The sequence below is a fragment of the Hoplias malabaricus genome, chromosome 18 (assembly GCF_029633855.1).
Source record: "Hoplias malabaricus isolate fHopMal1 chromosome 18, fHopMal1.hap1, whole genome shotgun sequence".
In the NCBI taxonomy this organism is placed as follows: domain Eukaryota; kingdom Metazoa; phylum Chordata; class Actinopteri; order Characiformes; family Erythrinidae; genus Hoplias; species Hoplias malabaricus.
In genome coordinates this window covers 24,382,687-24,404,706 of record NC_089817.1, presented here as the reverse complement: position 1 = coordinate 24,404,706, position 22,020 = coordinate 24,382,687, and the positions used below count along the sequence as shown (strand labels likewise).

Sequence of the window (22,020 nt, the reverse complement as noted above, 5' to 3'; positions counted from 1 at the left end):
TTGTAATGAAATAATCATGTCTTCTGTGTCTTCAGAAGAGGCATCACGTCTCTTCCTCACTAATTTCTTCAAGCAGTCTGTGCCTCTGCTGACTGTGGAATGGCTGAGTAACACAGGATAATGAAGGGCAGGTTAGAATGCACTGTATGTGAAAGAGGTGGGGGGGGGGGGTTGTTGATGGTTCCAGCCCGAGGCCAGCCAATGCTCTGATAAGGGTCGAAGAGTGTCGAGTTGGAGGGGGTGATGGGGAGGGATGCCATTGCTGAAAGCCTGTGACGTTACTAGCTGCCTTTTTAGATCTCCAAGTCCTTGTTATTAAATCAGATACGGTCTGCTGAACAGTTCAACACATACACACACACACACACACACACACACACACACACACACACACACACACATTCAGTCCTGTCTGTGTGACTGTGAAGGAATTCTGTTCCTGTTCCTAATAAGTTCAGAGCTCAGTTTAACATCAGGGCTACATGTGGTGGTAATTTTTTGGGTAAAGATAAGGACCGGTTTGGCCAGTGCTAGTTGTCTTCTTACCCTTTTCATCCATTTCATCTATGCATTCTCTCGTTAGATGTCACTGTCTGATAACTGTACACATCCCCACACCCCACCCCCTGTCCCTGCCAACCACAGGTTTGTTTTTACGCAGTATTAGGGCATGAGGTTACAACCTGAACATAACCCATGCCTCGGTAAATGAAAGGAAATTGTTTTGCCCTTTGGTTTCTGAGATACTTTCTCTTTAACCTATTTGGCTGTTAGCTTTAGAGCTTTTACAAATATATTTATATATAATTGTATGTTGGATGTGAGTCAGATGGCAACCAAAAGTATGTTTTTCAAGAGGGAAAATACAACACCAGTTCCAAAAAATATCAGCATGTTGTGTAAAATGTAAATAGATGTAAATAAATACAGAACCCAATGATTTGCTTATGTCACAGATCTGTATTTTGTGCACAATAGAGCATTGAAAACATTACATGTTTAAATTGAGACATTTTACCATTGCAAAAATATAATAAAAACTATTAATAATCAGAGAGTTCCGATCCTGAAACCTGATTGGCTGAGCTGCGTTTGAAGCCGTGGTAAAATGCATGTTATACGCACACCTATGACCACCTCATCATAGGTGTGAATGTGTGAGTGTGTGTTGCCCTGTAAAAGACTGGCGCCCCTTCCAGGTTGTGTTCCTGGCTTGCACCCAATGATTCCGGGTAAGCTCCGAATCCACCGCGACCCTGAACTGGATATCAGTTACAGACATGAATGAAAAGGATTAATCAATATTTTACAATGTTTTATATTGGCCATTGTTTTATAAAAAGCAATAAGCCACTTTTTAAAATGGCAACACACGTCCTCTCATGGCTTATTGCAACTCATTTAGAAATTGATGGCAGCAACACATCTCAAAAAACTTGTGACAGGGCCATGTCTACTATTGTGTAGCATCCCCTCTTGTGAACAAATGTGATGTAGATAATCTTTAAAAAGGTTAATTACAGGTTAATGAAAGAATGCATAAAATGGCAATATGCTTATGATACAAGACCCTTTTTTTACGGCTTATCCAGTTGATCATGACAGCTCTAGTGTGCACGTGAGTTAGCCTTTCAGGCTTCTCTGAGAAACAGGCTCTGATAGTGTCACCAGCTGCAGCCCCCTTACACCCTCCCTTCACTCTGCTGTACTTCCCGAAGCTACCCTGACTTGAGATACAGCACAAACACAAACATACACACACACACACACACACACACACACACGTCACCCCCTAGGACAGCGCCACCCCCTCCCAGGTCACTGTTACCCAGAGAGAGAGAGGGAGAGAGAGAGAAAGAGAAAGAGAGAGAGAGAGAGAGAGAGAGAGAGTGGAACACGAGATCACAGCCAGCACTTTATTCATCCTGCAGAGAGAGAAAGAGAGAGAGAGAGAGAGAGAGAGAGAGAAAGAGAGAGAGGGAGGGAAGGAGGGAGAGTCTGAGAGAAAGCAAGAGCACGAGGAAGAAGTGAAGCAGAAAGCACGAGAGAGAGAGAGAGAGAGAGAGAAAGAGGAAGAGAGTCCAATCACAGAGGCGGATTAAGGGTGAACCACAGCAGGAGAATGTTCAGAGTTGTGGAATAGGAACTGAACCAAAAACCCAAAAGAAAGGTGGCGAAGACTAAACATCTGGACGTGCGAAACCATGAGCATTGTAATGAAACCCCGCTCCCGCTCCACCAGCTCTCTCAGAGGGAACATAGAGGGCATCTGGTAAAGTTTCCTCTCTCTCTTTTCCTTATTTCTTTGAAGAGGAATCGCAGAGTTTTCTGTGTACTTCATTCTATCATTACGATGTAAACATAGTGAATCAGGTTTGATTTAAAACAGTAAATGTGAGCCGTGACAATCAGAGAAACAGTATAAACAGTATTTGGTGGATGAGTTAAAGAAAACAATTCAAAAGGCAAGTTTACTGCACCTGGCAAAAATGACTGAATGGACCACTATAGGAGCGTGTTCACCCAGCATTTGGACTTCAGTAAAATATCCGCCCTCATTCAGGATAGGGGCTGCATGTCATGTACAGGAGCAGAGAAGGTTGCAATCATTACCTCCACAGTCAGTGCACAGGTGAACAGTGTAATTTTGGACACTTTCCCACTTGAATTGTCTTAAAATTGACGATGGAAATAATAAAAAGCCTTGGTCTATGATGAGGCTCCATCCTTTAAAACTCTTCACCTGCTGTTTGAGAAAGCTGCATACATTTTTCCCTCTGTTTGTGTCATATCTGTAAATAGTTTATTTGATGCAAAGAAAAAACGCTGGGTGAACGTTCTTAGTGCGGTGATTGTATAGGTTTTGCCACAGGCAGCATTGCAGTACTATCATGTAACAATGACTGAAGCATTAGGCATCATTCTTAACCATTTCATTTAATAAATTCTCATTATGCAGTTTAACAAACAGTCACCTTTTCAGACGTCTAGTTACTATCACCACCACTGACTCTAGATTCTCTAGAATGCGGCATTTTCACATCAAACAAAAAATTGATCTGAACGAATTTGTTCCAATTTTTGATCATAGAGATGTATAAAATATGTGCTTGAATTTTTTATTTTTTCGAATATGTATGTAATTTATGTTAATTAATGTATTGCCATTGTCCAGTGAAGAACATGTACTTCCCAAAATGGTAGCTATACTAACAAAAATTTCTTATACATAATTGTGGCACATTCCTATTGGTCCGTTCATCATGACATTTTCACAATGAGAAGGACAGCTGCTGTGTTAAAAAACATGGCGTCTATTTAAAATCAATGTTTTTCAATGGACAGCAGTGATATGTATTATATATATTTTGTAGTAGTTACAGAGAAATGCATCAAAATGCTTAAATATACCACGAAATCTAAAGTAAAGAAGTTAATTACAATTTATATCTGCAGCTGACATCGTTTTCAGTCTTTAAACTGGCAAAAACAAGGCAAGGGGAAGAATGTTTGAGAACACACACAGAATATACTAAAGCATCTCATCAACTATAAATACCGTGTAAATTTAAAGAACAACGATAACGGTGACTTCTATGGGTTTACCCTAGAACAGGGACTAATGGAATGTTAGCAGCACAATGGCTAATTTGATATTCTGCTGCAATTCAAACAATTGTAAATGCTGTTTTACACTAGTCTAATTAAGATATTAGGTTATGCTGTTCGGATTGTGCCATTGTATGATTCTTGGTATTTTTGACAATGAGGAGACATGGGTCTCTTTGCTAGCTTGGCCAAAGATCTTCTTTCCTTTCAGTTCTCCTGTGAAAGACCCGGAGTCAGATTTCCTACAGTGTACTATGAGGCAACTCTCTGTTTACAGTAGCTAGCTTGGTGTGTGCTTATTGCACTTGCACAACATTGCTCCGTGTCTTAAAATAAGCGTAGACAAACTTAGACTTAGCCTATTTACACTATATGGCAAAGGTGTGTAGACACCCACTTGTGTAAGGTTTCTTTTGAAATCCACTGTATCAATATGGGGGTTGCTTCAGTTATGGTTTTAACTCTTCTGGGGTGGATATAAACTAGATGTTAGAACATGTCTGTGAGGACCGCAGTCGGTATTATTTAAGCTAAATGCTAGAGTGGGGAATGGTTTGTTTGCTTCACTACCTGATGCTGAGGAATATTAGAACATCTAGATATCTATTGGCATTGGGAATGGAGACCTTAAGCTAATGTGTATCTACTCTACTATGGAGGCTGTTTTTAGCCATCGTTTTTCTCTACCTTCTTTTGTGCTACTCTTTAAGGGGTTATTGCATACAGCATGTAGTCCTGAAGGACCTGTGCCAGCTGGGCAGTTATTAGCTGCTTTCCCACATGCTTTTGAGAAGCATGCTCTAAAACAGATGCTGCTGCATGCTTCAGCACTCTCAGAATCTCACGCATGTGTGTGTGTTTTATGCTCATGGCCTCGACCCAGAGCCACCATGTGTGTGAGGCAAGTTGTGGCGAATTGAAACACATCATGGACAGTGGAAGATCAGTTTACTAGAATGTACCATTAATTTAAATCACTACTTTTTTAGACTCACTTTTAACTGTGAAAGAAACTTTTTGGACACACACACATTGAAAATTCATGTTATTAATAGTCTTCGTAGCTTCTGTTCTTCTGGGATGATTTTACAAAAGATGTAGGAAGAATACTGTGTGAATTTAATAGCATTCGGTTGGAAGATCAGTTTTGGATTTCAAAAGCCACTCCAACTTATCCTAAATGTATCAAATAAAGCTTCATCACTCCAAAAACATCTTTATCCAACACTTGACATTGAGCATGACCTTAAGCTCATGTGTGGCTGCTTCAGGCTGTCCCATTTATTTTTATTTTTAAGATTATATTAGCTGTGCATGCACAACAGTTAACTAAATTAACTAATTATAAGGCAAAATATAATAATACTATTATTAATTCAATTCCGTGTTCTCCCAGTATCAGTATGGGTTTCCTCTGGGTGCTCCGGTTTCCTCCCACAGTCCAAAAACACAGTAGGTGGATTGGTGACTCAAAAGTGTCCATAGATGTGAGTGTGTGAGTGAATGTGTGTGTGTATGTCGCCCTGTGAAGGACTGGCGCCCCCTCCAGGGTGTGTTCCTGCCTTGCACCCGGTGATTCCAGGTAGGCTCTGGACTCACCATGATCCTGAACTGGATAAGCTGTTAAAGATGATGAATAAATAGTGTCAATTCCCTGATATAAACGGTTATTTAGTATTTTAACAATGAAAAAGTTACATTAATGGAACAGACACTTCTGTCTCAATATGCAACTTCACATATGACAATGAAATGATATCCAAAAGCCTGCTCTCTGTCTTTCTCACTCAGCTCGCCATGCAAGGATCTGTCTGGGGACGACCTCTGCCAAAAATGTGCCAAGGGCACCCCCACACCTCCCTCCCTCTCTCTCTCTCTCTGGCTCTCTCTAATTCTCTCCTTCCCTCTGGCTCCCCTCATGCCTAACTCTCTATCCCTTTCTCCTCTCAGCACGTCTTTGGCGCCTTTATAAATAAACGCTTTTGTCATGCGTGTGCCAGCAGCTGAGGGCCTGGGCCACCCGCTGGCCAATTAGTGCCTCAGCCTTGAGTTTTGACTGCACACTCTCTGCAGGGATGTACCTGCCCAAATCCCTTGCCTGTTTCTTCGGGCCCCAGAAGCACAAGCTCTGCCGGTCTCGTGGGGGATCACATGAGGCCTATAGACGCTGGTCACATGTGTGTGACGTTAAGCATGACGTCTGAAGAGGCAGATCAGATGTGTCAGGTCTTGCCTGTCAGATGATGGAATCTTAGGTTGCCTTTTTCTGCAAGGGTGTGGGAATGCTTGTATTTTGCAGTTTGCTGAGGGGAAAAAGAGAAAAACTAATGTAAATTACTTGTAGGCCCTAGTTCAGATCTGTCTTCATTGGTGCATCATGAAAAATGTAAATGTAATGTAAATTTCCACTTGTTCTACTGCAGCAATTTGTATCCTCAGTTCCCAAATGGTTAAAACATGCAGTTAATGGAACGGTGATGTAGCACGTGTTAAAGATTGTTTGTGTGTGTCCTTGGAAAACTGGAAATAGTCTCTTTGTACTTTTAACAGTACAAGAAAATTACCAAATCAGATATTTTTGTTTCCACTGCATTTTTAGAGATGGTCCCAAGTTTCTTGATATGGGGTTAGTATTAATTATCTTCAGTGTTATATACCAGTTATATTGGAGTAATCCATTAGTTAATCCATTGTTAATGAATCCATTATTAGTTGTAATTATATTGTGTAATCAATAAAACTAGTTCCACTTCGAGGCTTCCAAGAAGATTTTTATGTGCAAGGGCACTCAAGCAGAGTTTTGCATAAGTGTGCAAAACCCTTACTGCATGTGGACACCTGAGCTTTACTCAATACTGTTTGCCATAATGTATTGTGATACATCTGCAGAGCAGTTAGACAGAGGAGAGTGGAAGTAAATCAGCAGAAATGCAGTGTTGTTACATAGCCAGTACAGATGACGTATGAGTATGTCTACATCCTCTAGTTCTGCATTGAATACTTGCAGTAAAAAAAAACAACAAAAAAACATATTATTTAAAAATAAATAAATAAATAAATAAATAAAGCTGTCTAGAGTTCTTTTCACAATTCTCACAAGGACAGGCCATTGGACACTTTAAGATAAAACTACATTTGTAGGTCAGTACATTCACTATATGGTCATACAGCTCATCAAATTCTCTTGTCTGTATTTACTTTTCTGGAATGGGTTTAGAATGAGTTTTGTTTAACAAACAGCAATCAGCCTCAAGGATGTGGTCTGATATTAATGTTGGATTCTGGATCCCAAACACCAAATCATGACCTTGGGTACATGGGCGGTTACTCCAAACCATCCCATTTTTAATGCATTTCTACTGATTTTTTTAACTGAATTCACTAATTTGAAAGTTTGTTTACAAATATTCGGATGCATTATATAGGTGTCCATGTTTACAGTGAAGTATGTTTACAGTAGCTTTCTGTTTCTTTTTACTTACTTGTTTTTATTGTGTTTTAAACCAAACATCACACACGAACTGGCGTTATACATACATAAATACATACATACATATATACATATATGTCCAAAAAATAGTAATAATAATAGTGTGTTCTCCACGTGTTCGCATGGGTTTCCTCCGAGTGCTCCGGTTTCCTCCCATGGTCCAAAAACACGTTGGACTGGCAACCCAAAAGTGTCCATAGGTGTGAGTGTGTGTCGCCCTGTGGGGGACTGGCGCTCTAGGGTGTGTTCCTGCCTTGCACCCAGTGATATGGGGTGGGCTCCGGACCCACCAAGACCCTGAACTGGATAAGTGGTTACAGACAATGAATGAATCAATAATAAATGCAGTAGTTTACAAAAAGATGTGTGATGTTAACATCAGCGTCGGTAACAAACAATATTACAATATATATGAGTTTTCCAGTAAATTCCATGGCCATACAATGAAAAAGGGAACTGATATCAGACCACTCTCATGACCATTGGTATCAGACCACTGATACTGTTTCTTACCTAAGGAAGAAACCAGCCTTCTTAAAAACCTTCAAAAGACATTTAGAAAAAATAAACATTCAAATCTGTCCCTGAACCCTCACTTTGTGTTAACACAAAATTTTAGAAATTCTTTTAGTTGGTGTTTTGAGGGTTTACAGTGAAGTAAGCAGATACCAACAGTCAGACAAAACTCAGTGGCTTATTTGACCTTAGCTTCACTTTTGTTGATGAACACAGAAGAGTAGATAAGTAGAACACACTGATTCAAGGGCGTAGAATTAGCATGGACGGAGGTGACGTGTCCCCACCAACATCCAGCGATTATTGAATTGTCCCCACCAATAATTTGAAAAAAAAATCCTATCAACATCTCATTAACCTAAACGTGAAGAAAGGGTTAAATCACATTCTCCAATCTTGTCCAAAAGTATAAAGTTGCAGCAGAATCTGTTTGTACACAAATGCTGTTTTGGAACTTGGTATTGGACGTATCTCTCATTGTGTGTTAACTCGTGTGCCCGTCCTCCATCCCTTTATTTTAGTTTCTGCAACGATCGGGCTATTTCCAGCAGCATGCAAGCTGTGTGTTAAGACTGATGGCGTCAAACGTGGTGCCATCAGGAGCTGGGCAGAGACGGATGGCTCGTTTTTGGCTGACCTACGAGGTGGGGAGGTTTGGGGCAAAGCTGCTTGGCTTGAAATTCTATAGCTGAGCATTTGGGCCTAAGTCTCCACCAGGGAGTGTCTCAGTAAAGAGCAATTTAACACGTCCCAGTCCTGCACATAAAAGGCACTGGCACTCCACAGCCACCAGCAAGACAGGGGCCAGGGCTTGCCTTTGTCTCCAGCTTGCAAAAGTCAAGCCACATACCATTCAGCCTCAGAGTGTGGATTTAGGTAGAGGATATGAAACTTGGAAAAGTTCACACAGCTGTGCAAAACTAGTGGGGCTCCAAACGAGACAGTGCCCGCCTGCTTTTAATGTTAATTTCTTTGTAAACAAGAAAGTGTTTGGCTTAATTTCGGTTTAGGTTTTGGCCACTTTTTGTTCATTTTAAATGAATAAAGAAAAGATTAGTGAGGTCAGATATTGGAAAAAAGTAGTTCTGGATCATTAACATTGCTCGTACTCCCCCAAAGGTAATGAATGGTGCTCCATCATCCATAGGTGCAGGTGCAGGGTGTAATTCACGTTTACAACACTGTCCTGAAATCAGTGGTTGGTTGCGGTGGTGTTTCTACCCTACTCCATAAGTTACACAGTGCGGATTCTGCAGTGCTGAACCCAGAGAAGCAAGGACAGAAGATCTGTTCTCCCTAAAGCGAAATACAATATGTATGTGAGGATTCATGCTTATTTTAAAGATGTAATTTGAAATTAAAAAAATATGAAGTGTTCCTTTGATGTTTCCTTAGCATGCTTTAAAATACTGGAAGGTATATCATAAGGTACTTTTAATTGACTAGAACTGTTGTCAGTATCTGGACATTTGTATGTAACCCAGTTCAGGGTCGTGGTGGGTCCAGAGCCTACCTGGAATCACTGGGCGCAAGGCGGGAACACACCCTGGAGGGGGCGCCAATCTTACACAGGGCGACACACACCCACACATTCACTCACACCTATGGACACCTTTGAGTTGCCAGTCCACTTCCAATGTGTGTTTTTGGACCATGGGAGGAAACCGGAGCAGCCGGAGGAAACCGGAGACTTGAACTCACAACCTCCAGGTCCCTGGAGCTGTGTGACTGCAACATTACCTGCTGCACCACCGTGCTGCCCTGTGCATAGTTATCACTACGTAAAATAGAAAGAACCTTGTGGCCACCCACTTTCCAAAACCCCAGCCCCTCCCCCCTAGCTTTAACAAAATGGCTGGAGGTAATACAACCAGAACCACAGTAAGATTGAACAGGGTAAACAGGTGAGATAAAGCAGAGAAGAACATGTATAAGCTCCAAATGTAATTAATTAAACAGCACAAAAAAGGGAGATATTTAATTGATCAAAATATATGAAAATGTATTAAATACTAAATAACATGCAGTACTCACTAAGATAAAATATTGTTATTTGCAAGCTAGTAGGCTACAGCTCAATGTAGCATATGGATATATTCTGTGACACAAAAACGTCTTCACTCAGTCAGGCTCTTTATTATTATTATTATTATTATTATTATTATTATTATTAATGGTGCAGTAAGAGTTGAATTTGCTTAGTAATGGGTGAAGATATTAGCTCACTAACAACTTGTGCTAAATAAGTCAACAGAATGCTAACGTTAGCTTAGCCAACATGCTGACAGCTCAGTACCACAGTACATTAGAGTACGACGGAGTTTTAGGACCATTGGAAAAAAAAAACAAGATTCCGAGAATGAAGTCAGAATTCTGAGAATATTCTCTGAATAATTCACTGTGTGTAATGGAGCAGACATGGTGTAACTGTGGAATGCAGTGTGTTGCTTAAGTCATACTATGGTATAGATTTCAGCAATAAACACTCAGTTCTCTTCCACATCAGGACCACAGTGTGATTAGTATTTAAACCCTGAATCAGTGTGAACCCATGGCATGTAGTTGCACATGATACAATTAATGATCACAACAAAATGACAGATCCAGAGCGAGTGGAACTGCGGCGTGTCCACGAGGCCCCATTGGGTTACGGCTCGGACTCGTACAATAAACTAAAGCCTTATGTATCGCAGTCAGGGGCTGCACTGACGGGGTCGTCATGTCGTGTGTATGCGTTTAATAAATAATTCTGTTCACTGACTGCTTCTTTCACAACTCACTCATGGCACACAGACTGTTAGTCTGTCTGTCTACATATTATAGAGAATAATAACCCAAACAGTGTTTCTCTACATATTCTGATTATATTCTCTAAATTATACAGACCTTTTTACTCAATTATTCCGAGATTTTTTTCTCAGAATTATTCAAAGAATATTCTCAGAATTCTGACTTTATTCTCAGAATCTTTTTTTTTTTTCAAAATTAAAAAATTCCGTTGTATTAAAGTTATATTCCTCAGTTAAAAAAAAAAAGATGAGCAACCATATGATATGTTTTAACAATATAATGCTCACCACCACACATGGGCGTTTTAATTGGGGGTGGGGTGGGGGCAGGGGGGTTGTGAGTGGGATACCACTTACCAGGGCCCCCTCTGAAGGGAGGGACCTTGATGATTTTCCTTTAAATATTTATATCATGTAAAGGTCACAGTAGATGTTGATAACTAATGTAAATGTAATGTTTTGGATAAATGAATCAGTTGATTGATGGATTGAAGTGTGTGTTCTAGCCTTCATGTAGTGTCTGGGGACAGGCCTCATCCCTGTCTTGTCTGTAATCTGAGGTAATCTCGAAATAAGTTTTTGTTTAAACAAAAGTGCTCAATTTTCATGCAGGCCTATGATGTTAGGCTACTTTTGGTGGCATTTACTGTTATAGCCTTTAATATAATGAGCATAGGGCCCAGAATTTAGTGCTACACCCCTGCCACCAAAAGTGTCAGTAAGTCCATAAGGAACCCATTTTTTCATTTTTAAATTCCACACTCAAACGAGTAAGGAATTTGGACCTTGCTTATAGACGTGTTTGGAAAGATATTTTTCAGGAGTCATAACATGTTAGAGCTCCCCACCATTGAGTGTTGAGAACTCCCCAAAAACACAGATATTCAAGGATTCAGCATTTAAAAAAATTACAAGAGAAACTGGATTCCATTCTGTGTTGCTAAACAAAACCGTAATCTTACAGACAAAACTGCATTATTTAAACAACACAAATCTTAACTACTTTAACACAGACAAGCTCTGAGGCAGTAAGTTTCCTTAATTTCATTTGCTCTACATATAACTACATATTTATAATATATTTCCAAAGAAAATCCAGAAGCTAGCTGTAACTTAGCACCTTCACCTTCATTCAGTACACGCAGATCTATGAGTGTACAATTAATCTCATCCTCTTTCACAGATCGCCTGCAGCCAAAATCCGTCTTTTGTTTGTGTCAGACCCTGATCTAAAAGGATCTATCACATACAGTGATCAGTAAAAATGGTCCAGAATGATACATTTTTGAGCATTAACTGGTTTGTAGCTGTATTCATATTTGAACTCTTTAATGATCATGTAATCCAGGGATATACCAGAGAAAACTGTACAAAGACCTGGACAATTTATTTTATAACATATTCATTTTTTCCACAGAGAAACAAGCTTAGACCTGGAGTTCCAAATACAAGAGTCCCATTGTGTATTTTTTGTGACGTGTTCTAGTATATACCCTTTCTGAAAAGCTATTTTTAAAAACATAAATACAAAATTGATTTTTTTAAAGGGTTCTTTAATGTTGGGTCCACCCTATTATGCTTTTCCATACCTTAAATAGCAGTAAGGGAAATATGCCCCTCTGGATTATAAAATTTTCACTGAGGTGTGTCCTGTCACTAAGCCGACTGCTGTTAGCCTTTTTAGGAGAGGAATCTGTGAGCCCCTGTGTTTTCTATGATGAGAGATTGCATCTTGTCTGTGTCTGAACACTTTATCCAGAGCACTATGTACATCTATCTTAGCTCATATCTTCTTCTGGAAAGTATCTTCAGACGGATATAGAATTGGTTACGAGTGTGTGTGTGTGTGATGGACCAGTCCATGGTGACGGGGACATTTAGTTCATCACCACGAGGAAATCTATGTTTATTTATTTGATGAAGTAAAAGAGATTTTAAGTTCAGGGTTGTGTCATTTCTCTCTAACTAGCTATGCCTGGCTTGGATGACGTCCAGTACTGTCAGGCTAATGTGTGGTTAGAGACACTAGTTTTCTGTGGTGTGATTCCTCAATCAGTTTTCACATGTGAAGATGAACTGAACGCAGATCCCATGTCCAAACGTCGATCCCGTCTTCAATACAGCAGCGTGAGGCAGAGCAGAGCTGGTTTGTGCCGGAAGAGCAAACGTCTCTGTAGTCTTTATTTGTCCAGTTTCCCAGACTTGGCTTCAGTTTTTTACATACGTTATAGGCTTGAGACTAATAAGGATCTGCAAAACTGGCAAACACGAAGAAACTGAAGGATGGCTTGGAATGATTTTACTGGAATATTATGTTAAAACATATTTTTTGTTTCTTCTTAGTTATTTTATATACATTATACCTACAGTATCTGTAGGTTTAATAAGCATCAGGTAGTGTCGCAGTCACACAGCTCCAGGGACCTGGAGGTTGTGGGTTCGATTCCCGACTGTCTGTGTCTGTGTGGGTTTCCTCCGGGTGACTGTCTGTGAGGAGTGTGGTTGTGGTGTGTTCTCCCTGTGTCTGCGTGGGTTTCCTCCGGGTGCTCCGGTTTCCTCCCACAGTCCAAAAACACACGTTGGTAGGTGGATTGGCGACTCAAAAGTGGTAGATGTGAATGTGTGAGTGTGTGTTGCCCTGTGAAGGACTGGCGCCCCCTCCAGGGTGTATTCCCAGGTAGACTCTGGACCCACTGTGACCCTGAACTGGATAAGCGGTTACATGACTTGACAATTTATGACAATGTATGAAACAGACAATTTGCAGTCCCTTATGAATTCTTTAGATATACATTAAATAACTAGAGAACTATACTCTTATTAATACAACTGAAGGTAATCTATAAATGTACAGATAATGTAAATGTTTTAGTAAATGTAATGCCTAGTATATATTTAGTTCTATCTACTCTACCCTCAGTTATCTAGGTGAAACAGCTGGGTTATATATTAGATGCACAGCACTGTGTAGGTACAGCAGTAGAGAAAGCAGTGTTATCTCATAAAGATAAGAATGCAAACTGTTGTGTGTGTGTTTGTGTGTCTGTTTAATACTTTCCAGATAATACACTGTGGTTTTTTAATGTAGCGTCTTTGGTCTTATGATATTCCAGATATGGTAGCAATTCTTCACAGTGCTCAGAGTTCTGGTTTTCTGGGTGGAAATACTTGGGCTAAAAAGTACAGCCTCTTTTTCTCAAACCAAAAAGGAACTCATTATGTCACTGGGGATTCGTCTGTTTTTAGTTGTGGCCTAAAGTGCCAGGAGGGGACAATTCTTCCTCGAGTCAAATCTCTGAAGCGTCATTAACCAGTGACGTGACGAAGGCCACATATTTAGCTTCCAGGTAGCTTCTTAGAGTGCATCATGACGTTGGATTCTAAAGGAAAGATCCACTCATGTTTTAGCTCTCTTGAGGACTGTGTATGTTTTCAAGAAAGGAAGCCCCATGTCTAAGCCTTCTAGATTTGACCCTCCGACAGGGATTAGTAACTTTAGAAAAGTATTTAAACTAACTAATCCCATAAATTAGTAAAATTTCGTTTTTTTTTTGTTCTGATTAAGAGTCCTGACCTTAGATGAGTTCATATTGTGCATTTGATATGAGCCCCCTCCCCCACAAACTTAGCCATTGTGTCAGGAAACCTTGCTATACCTACAGATTACCATTAACCATTCTGATGTAATAATTTATTGCATTATACCTTTGTAACACCAGTGTTTTATCAGTGATGAGTGTTTATGAGTGTTGAAAAGGACCTATAGGATTGTATTCATCAACCAACCCATGCATCATTCGGGCCTGAATCTGATCTGTAACTCCACAAAGCACTTTGGGTATTTCTCCTGCTCCCTGTTTGACTAAGTAGATTGTATCTGTGGCTAATTATTCATATCTCTCGCTTGCTCTCTGTGTGCAGCTTCGACGTGGACAATGGCACGTCGTCAGGAAGGAGCCCCCTGGACCCCATGACCAGCCCAGGCTCGGGCCTCATCCTCCAGGCCAACTTTGTCCACAGCCAGAGGAGGGAATCCTTCCTCTACCGCTCTGACAGCGACTATGACCTGTCGCCTAAGTCCATGTCTCGCAACTCCTCCATCGCCAGCGACATGTGAGTATAGCACTATGTGAAAGAGAAGAACACTGCTTTTCCCTTCAGCCCCAACTCCTGACTGCTGGTAGTAGACCATGTCTCCTAATGGGACCTTTTTATGTACTTTCCTGTCTCATTCAGCATGAAAACTAGGCATTTCCTGTGTCCTTAAAGCTCTGTCCTAAGGAGGAAGTGTGTGTGTTCTTAGTTTGCAGTCTTTGGACCCATAAATCATGATTGTCTATTTAATAATCCATATACAGGGAATATAAAAGAATCAGAGCGTTCTTTGAATTTACGTAGCTCTTGGAACACTCTGAATACAATTTATGTTTGGTTTATTTATTGATTACCAAGCTATAGCCATCCATATTCAGGTTCGCTAACTGAAACTTAACATAATCCCAATAATTAATGGCAGAAGTGAGTTGTGTAGTCCAGTATAACACTATACTTGGTCAGTCTGGTCCAATTCATTCTGGCCAGCCATATATCCTTACACATATGAAGGTATTCTTATGTGAGTAAAGTAATGAGTCAAACAAACATAGAAATACACTATAAAGTTTGCCCAAAAGTTTGTAGTCTGGAGTGAATGTGTTTTCTACTTAAATGCAGACCCATTTCAGACACAGTCGTTTGTATAATGCACTCGGGGCAGGAAGCACACACACCTGCAGCACTCACAGAGCAGTTGGGGTAAGGTGCCTTGCTCAAGGGCACCTCAGCTGTGAATGTCGAGGGAGGAGACAGCGCCCCCTATTGTGATGGAGCACCATCCAGGATCTTTGGGATGAGTTAGGAGTGGTGTTTATCATCCAGAATGAATCATCCAACATCAGCACCTGCGCTCGCTAGTATTCTTGTGGCTGAATGCCACTCACAGAACTTTCTCAGCGTGTTCAGTTTGTAACGTAAAGCAGATCCAGAAAGTTGAGACTGTTACCGCAGAAATAAACTACATAATAGCACCCTGGGTGAGTGGATGTCCCCAGACATTTGGCCATATACCGCAGCTTCCCAAAACTGCTTAGTTAAGTCTAAATATATCAGAGTGTATTAGCATAGGAAATTACATTTATACAGTCCTGTTCTACTCTTTTTTAGATATTTTTGTTTTTTCAAAAGCTCCTTATTAGATTTAGAGTGGTTTGAAGATGAGGTATCTGCCTTTGGACTGCTGCCCCACAATTTATTTTTATTATTATTTTTTTAAATATATAATATAGTCAATATATAATTTTCAATTGGCAAAGCACATTTTCCATATTAGATTCACAGCTTAAATCCTTAAAAATATAAGTGTCCCAGGACTACTTTTGCCAATAACAGAAGTAAAAAGCTCATGAAAGTTTTCACTGAATATTCAGAGCCGTTTTAGTCGTTGACCCCAGTGTACCAAATCTCATTAAATACAATATACATTTTAAAGTTGTTTTTTTAATTACAAATAGAATGGAAAAGTCTCCAGAGAGATGTCAATTTTAAAAACCCAACTTTCAAAGTTGTAAATAGTTTCCCATGAAAAAAAAAACACTTTTCTTGCTCAGCTCTGACCTTTGAGCAGAGATCGCTCATCTGGCTTTTCCATTTTGATAAAACAGTAGCCAAAAAGATCTTCCAGATCCAATCTTTTTGATATTCTTAAAAAAAGAGTTGCTCAGGGTCATGCCACACAAACTCATCCCAAAGGTATTGGAAGGAACTCCATCGTTCCTGAGAACGCAGTTCCATTACTACACAGCCCATAGCTGCTGGGCTTTATACCCCTTTAGCAGACTCTTGGCATTGGGCATGGTGCTGCAGAGCACCCCATTGTGTTGGTCAAGGCATTTGTCTGGAGATTGTACAAACACCTGTGTCAGCAATGAGATCATCTTATCAATGAGTAGCTGATGGGGTGTCTACAAACTTTTGGACACAAGGTATTTATATGTGGAAGTAGGACATACTTCTTTCAGTGTAATGGATCACAGTGTGGAATAACCCTAATGTAGTAGAGGCTGAGATTAAGAAGAGTTATAGAGGCACAGTTATTTACACTGATGTAGCGTACAGCTATAGCTTAGAGGAACTATTCCATTAGAATGATTCATGCCGTTCTACAGAGTGTGTGTGTGTGTGTTCACTTGTAAGCTGTTGTCTGCCCCTTAGCCCTAAGAACTATACATGAACTGTCACATATTTCTCTGTGTTTACGTCCTTCTCTGTTACGCTTTCTCTCCCTCAAACAAACACACCCACACTCACACACGATGACACACACGAGAAGGTGGGCCTTTCATATATTTTTTCTGCCACTCCGCTGTAGGGGCTTTTCTCTCTAATTGTCTCAGAGACAAATGACCTCTCTGCCACTGGAGGACATTTTTTTTTTGTCCAATGGATAGCGATGAGATGCATTAACCTATAAAAGTCAAGAGTTGCTGCTTTCACTGTGATATACTGCTAAATATACTCACTATAGGTGTATTACCTCAGAATAAAATACCTCTCCTACTGCTGGAAATCTTTGCAACAATCCCAAATGCCGTTAGTGTTCTCCTCCAAGCAGCTTGAGGTCTCTAATTAATCGTCAATTCGTATCGGAATGCCGGTGGCACGTCCTATTACTCAGAGGACTCGTGTGAGCCTTTACCCTTCCATCATGTGATGAGTTGAGGGGAGCCCTACCTAGCCACAGAGCTTTAGGTTACGACTAAGTCAATGTTTTAAAAGTAAGTAATTCTACATTTACAAAATGGCAGCAATTACATTTATATCGCATTATGTCAGGTTTTCTAAGTACAAATGCCCTGTAGTCTCATGTTTGCTGATGAGCGTAACTGGATGTGTCAGTTTTGCTGCATTCACAGCTCGCACGGGCTAGAACAGTGTCTCAAATTTAGACAGCAGATCCAGAACAAACAAAGACGCGTGAGTCACATCCAGCAGAGAGATGAAAAGCCTTGAGGAGTAACATGGCCATGTATTTGCATTCAAGCGAAAATAATAGTAGTGTAAATATAATGTTGTGTGCACTTCTACAGTCTCCTGACTCCTGAATGTGGGCACTTAAAATATAGTCTTTTTTCAGATTTATTTGCAGTATTCAGTACTGAAGCTGGTTGTCAGGCAGAAATCCCAGATTATTTTGTCCTTTAGATCTATTTGAATGAGAGCTTGGTGGTATACTTTTACCACTGGACGTCTGATTCACATGAGATTAGAAATCTCATAGCATAGGTTTACGTATATCTGTCCAAACATTTAAAAAAGTTCAATCGATTTTCACGCACTATAGCATCTAATTGTTTTACGGCCAGTTTGTTTGACAGAGGGTAAAATCTACTCAAATTATAATCATGGTAGATGGATGGGGCTAATAGTATTAAACAATACCTGTAAAGAATATCACATATTCTGTGTTTATAGATACAATGGAACCTCTACCTACGAACTTGATCCGTTCCGTGACACGGTTCGTTAGTGGAAAAGTTCGTTTTTCGAGTCAATTTTCCCCATTTAAAATAATGGAAAAGCAATTAATGCGTTCCAGCCCCCACCCCGAAAGTCACCCTTTTTGCACTGATATATGTTTACAACACTCTCAAATTAGTAAAAAAAAATACATGTAGCGTTACTAAAAATAAAAAAGAAACACAGTGGTAACAGTAATAAAAAAGAAATAAAAAAAGTTTTAAGTGGTTACACATCGCTACGTTGAAGACGTGACGACTGGCTGGAGGAGTAACACAGGCACTGGCTGTATAACGGGAGGTGGGGGTGGGTGGAATAACGGAGAGTAGGAGGGTGAATGTGGGGAGACGAAGCTTAGATACGGCTTAACTTAGCACGAATTTCGATATCTGCTATTTACACTAATGCTAAATTGCTAAAGCTACAATTTGCTAATCTTAATTTGCTAAGCTCACTCCAGTCTGGGCGCTGGGAGACTCGCCTATTGGGGTCAGTGGCCATTTCCAGCCGCCGGCTCGGCGGAGGCTCGGGTTCGTTTCTAGAGTCGTGATTCGTTGGTGGAGGCAAAAAATATTCAAATGCCCGGTTCATATCTTGGAAAGTTTGTTAGTAGAGGTTCCACTGTATTAGCATTGCTACATTTGTATTTTAAATTTTGTAAAAACAATGTTTAATTATTTATAAGTCCTTTCAGTCATGTTTGGGAGCACATCTTCCTCAGGCTTTGTTTCAAAGTGAAATAAGAGATTTGGAGCTCACGTTTGCTGTTTTGAATGAAATATAAGATAACGCATATACAGTACGCTTGTAAGGCACATACGTTAGGAGGTTGTTTTTTTTTTCTTTTTCCACAACAAGGTCGGCCCTTCTCGTGTTTGCTTGTCGTTTCAGTTTACCGCTCCAGCTGTGCCTCTCCTATGCTGACAGCACGCCAATGAATCTGTGGCGGTTTGTTGACCTCGTCTTTAGAGAAAGGACAATAAAAGTGACACTGCACAAGCGAACAAAGCTACAAAGTGAATACAAAGTGTCTGTCACCTGTGTGTGTGTGTGTTTGTATGTGTTTGTGTCTGACTGAACTGTGTCCTTATCGATAGGAATAACCACCTGCAGAGGCCAGGCCTTGTCTCTCGGCGCTCTGAGCCAGTTATTAGTGGAAAGTAAGTCGAAAGTGGAAATGAAGCTCCCAGCCACTGAAAGCTAAAAACAAGGAATGCTCTGCTTGATCTGCCTCGGCTTGCTTCACTTCTTAGACATTGAGCATCATGATCTCTCACATGCATCGAGAACCCCCTCCCCCCCTCGCTCTCCTCCCCACCCCTCACCTGTTTTTTAATACACAGAATGGCTACTGAATCAGCCTGGCCCATTCACACTAGCCTGAAACTGTCTCAAAACAGTAGTGTCCCTCTCTAACTTCTGGGCATTAAAACGTCTGTTTGCTGAACTGGAATTGGGCAGGACATGAGGGACAATCCGCATGGAGGAGACAGTTTGTGCGAGCGTGTGATCAAGCCTTAAATTCTTACTCATGGCATGGAAGTTGGTGCATTTTTTATTATTTTTTTTTTGTCAGTGTGTGTATGTATGTGTCAGTATCCATCTTCGCATCAACCACGCATTGCATGTGACACCCCGGCTGTAGAGAGTAGAGAATTTCACAAAACCCTTCATAAACTCCCCAGTCCACCATGACTGTTTCTGACTGGTTAACATTGGATACTCAGGCCTGCAGTTGTTGATTAGCAGCTGTTGAAGTTACTCTGGCAACTAAACAATTCAACTATTATCTAATCTACGGTAAAAGTCTGGGGAAATAATAACGCACCGTTTTAGTTTGCAGCATTAAATGACAAACCGAATTCACTTTAAGATCAAACTACAGCCAACTGTGAGAAATTCAAGAAAACAAATGTGAACGAATCAATAAAAGTTATTTTTAAGAGGAATGTTAGGAATGTTTTCATCAGCTCCACAGCAGAGAGTAAATCTCGAGTCATGTCTGAGAACTGTGGAATTAGTCTGTTAAGAATTATTTAGCAAAGATCAGCTTCGTGTTGCTGTTTTGTTTCTTTTTTCACTGGTACATGCTTATTTCCATCTAAGCAAATGCTAGAGAAAAACTGTAATCACACCTCAGTAGTCAGTCCTGTGATCCTTGTTTTTCCACATTTACGCTGTTTATCAGGGAAAAGTGTATCCATTGTAATTAAAGGAACCCTAGGTATGATTTTTATATTTTTGCTTCTGGGCTCCCCCTACAGTTTTTTGAGTGCAATTCACTTTTACGACAATGTCCTGAAATCAAAGTGGAGAGAGTAGGGAGGTGGGGGTGGTTTCGTACCCTCCTTCAAAAGTTATACGATGCAGTTTCTGCATCTCTGAGCCTGGAGTTACAGCTACAGAGGCTATGTTCTTCCTATAACAGGTCTGTGAAGCATCACAGTGATTTTTAAGCTGTAATGTTAAGGTAGAAGTACTACCTAGTGTTCCTTTAATGACATTTTTATTGGCAAAAAAAAAAAAAAGGCTGACCTCCTGCATACAAATGTTTATTTCAGTTTTGGTGATTTTATTTGATATTTGCTTTGTTCAGTGCATTAAAATAAGCCCAATATAAGAGTAAATAAAAACTAGCTGTGTACACAAGTCGGTTTGAGTGTAGTTAGCAGTCTAATATATACTTTCAATGCTTCTTCAGATATTTTAGTCATTGAATTTATAGATATGGGGTGAAACTATGTAGGCCTAGGTGTGATCTTTCAAACTATTGCTTTAATCATTTCCAATATTGCTCTAGAACAATGTTTCTCAAACTTTGGAAGCAGCAAGAGGTGGTACGCCTAATCAAAATGTATTAATTAATTAAATAATTTATTCATAACTGAATATCTAGTGAATTTTTTTTTATGTGTAAATTACATAATGTTTCACAGTTTTCATATTCATGCCCCATTTAAATTCTTTTGTGTTGTAGAAAAATACAAATTGCTACGCATACACCGTACTTGATTACGTCTGTAAAGTACGGCGGGTGATTGGGGACATAGCGTTCTCCCGCTTTTTTTTTCCGGGGAGGGGAAGAAAAGGAATGTGATCCCCCAGGTTTTTAAGACATCCGTGTAAAGAAAGCCCAGTTACAGCTGCTGACTGGACGTAAGCAAAGGCTTGAGACAGACGCGAGCAATTTGGATTTTATTATAAAAAGGGCAAAGCAGAAACCAGAAATTCTCTGGAGCCCAGAAGGACTAAATCCAGAGGCAAAAATAGACAAAAACTAAGTGAGAATTCTGTACATGTGAAGACGAAATCGAAGAAAACACTCAGCTGAAGGAAAACGCTATAATTACAGCCCTAAAACAAGGTTTAACACAGCGCCGCCCCTCCTTCACTTACTGCTACAAGCGCAGAGCCGCTGTGAGCTCCTGCCCCAAGCCTCGCGCTGTTTTCACCTGTAGACCGTTAAAGCACTTAACTGATAGTAAACTTTCAAAACGATTATTGCCCATAAATGTTATATGTTAAAATAAATGTACAACTGTGTTTAAAACATTCAGTTTAGGCCTATAGTTATTTGTATTTTCTCAATCATTTAGTAATTATTTTAGATAATTTTGTGTTACACTCAAATTTCGAGTAAATAAAAAGCAACAAAAACGTGCCCAAATTCAAGCAAGAATTTGCCTTATGACCCTGGAACAGAGGGAGAACCAGGGTCCACATGTTTCTGTGGTAAAAATCATAGGTAATACTTGGAGGTTTTGGTTTAGAGGGTGGTACTTGGTCTAAAAGGTTTGAGAACCACTGCTCGAGTGCTAGTGCTGCTATAGAAATTACTTTCCATTCTCTTGTCGACATACGGAAGTGCAGTACCACTTCTCCAACAGTAGATGGCGCCATTTAACACCTTAAAGCCCACGGTGTATGCTATGAATGAAGAAATCTTTTTGTCACCACTCTATACCAGCCTACTCGTTGTGAATTAACTGCCGAGGGAAGTTTAAGTGGGTTTAACTGAGGCCTCAGCTGAGTAGGCCTTGGCAGGAGCACAGACAAAGCTGA

General features: G+C 40.1%; 1 protein-coding gene across 4 annotated transcripts in view; it reads left to right on the top strand.

Annotated features, from left to right (window-relative positions):
• The window catches only part of LOC136674370 (3',5'-cyclic-AMP phosphodiesterase 4D-like), a 280,825-nt gene that overhangs the window by 217,702 nt on the left and 41,103 nt on the right, over positions 1–22,020 (top strand). For all 4 annotated transcript variants that reach the window (XM_066650364.1, XM_066650366.1, XM_066650367.1 and 1 more), the window contains one exon: positions 14,326–14,517. In XM_066650364.1, coding sequence (XP_066506461.1) covers positions 14,326–14,517 — 192 coding nt within the window. The remainder of the gene's footprint in view (positions 1–14,325; positions 14,518–22,020) is intronic.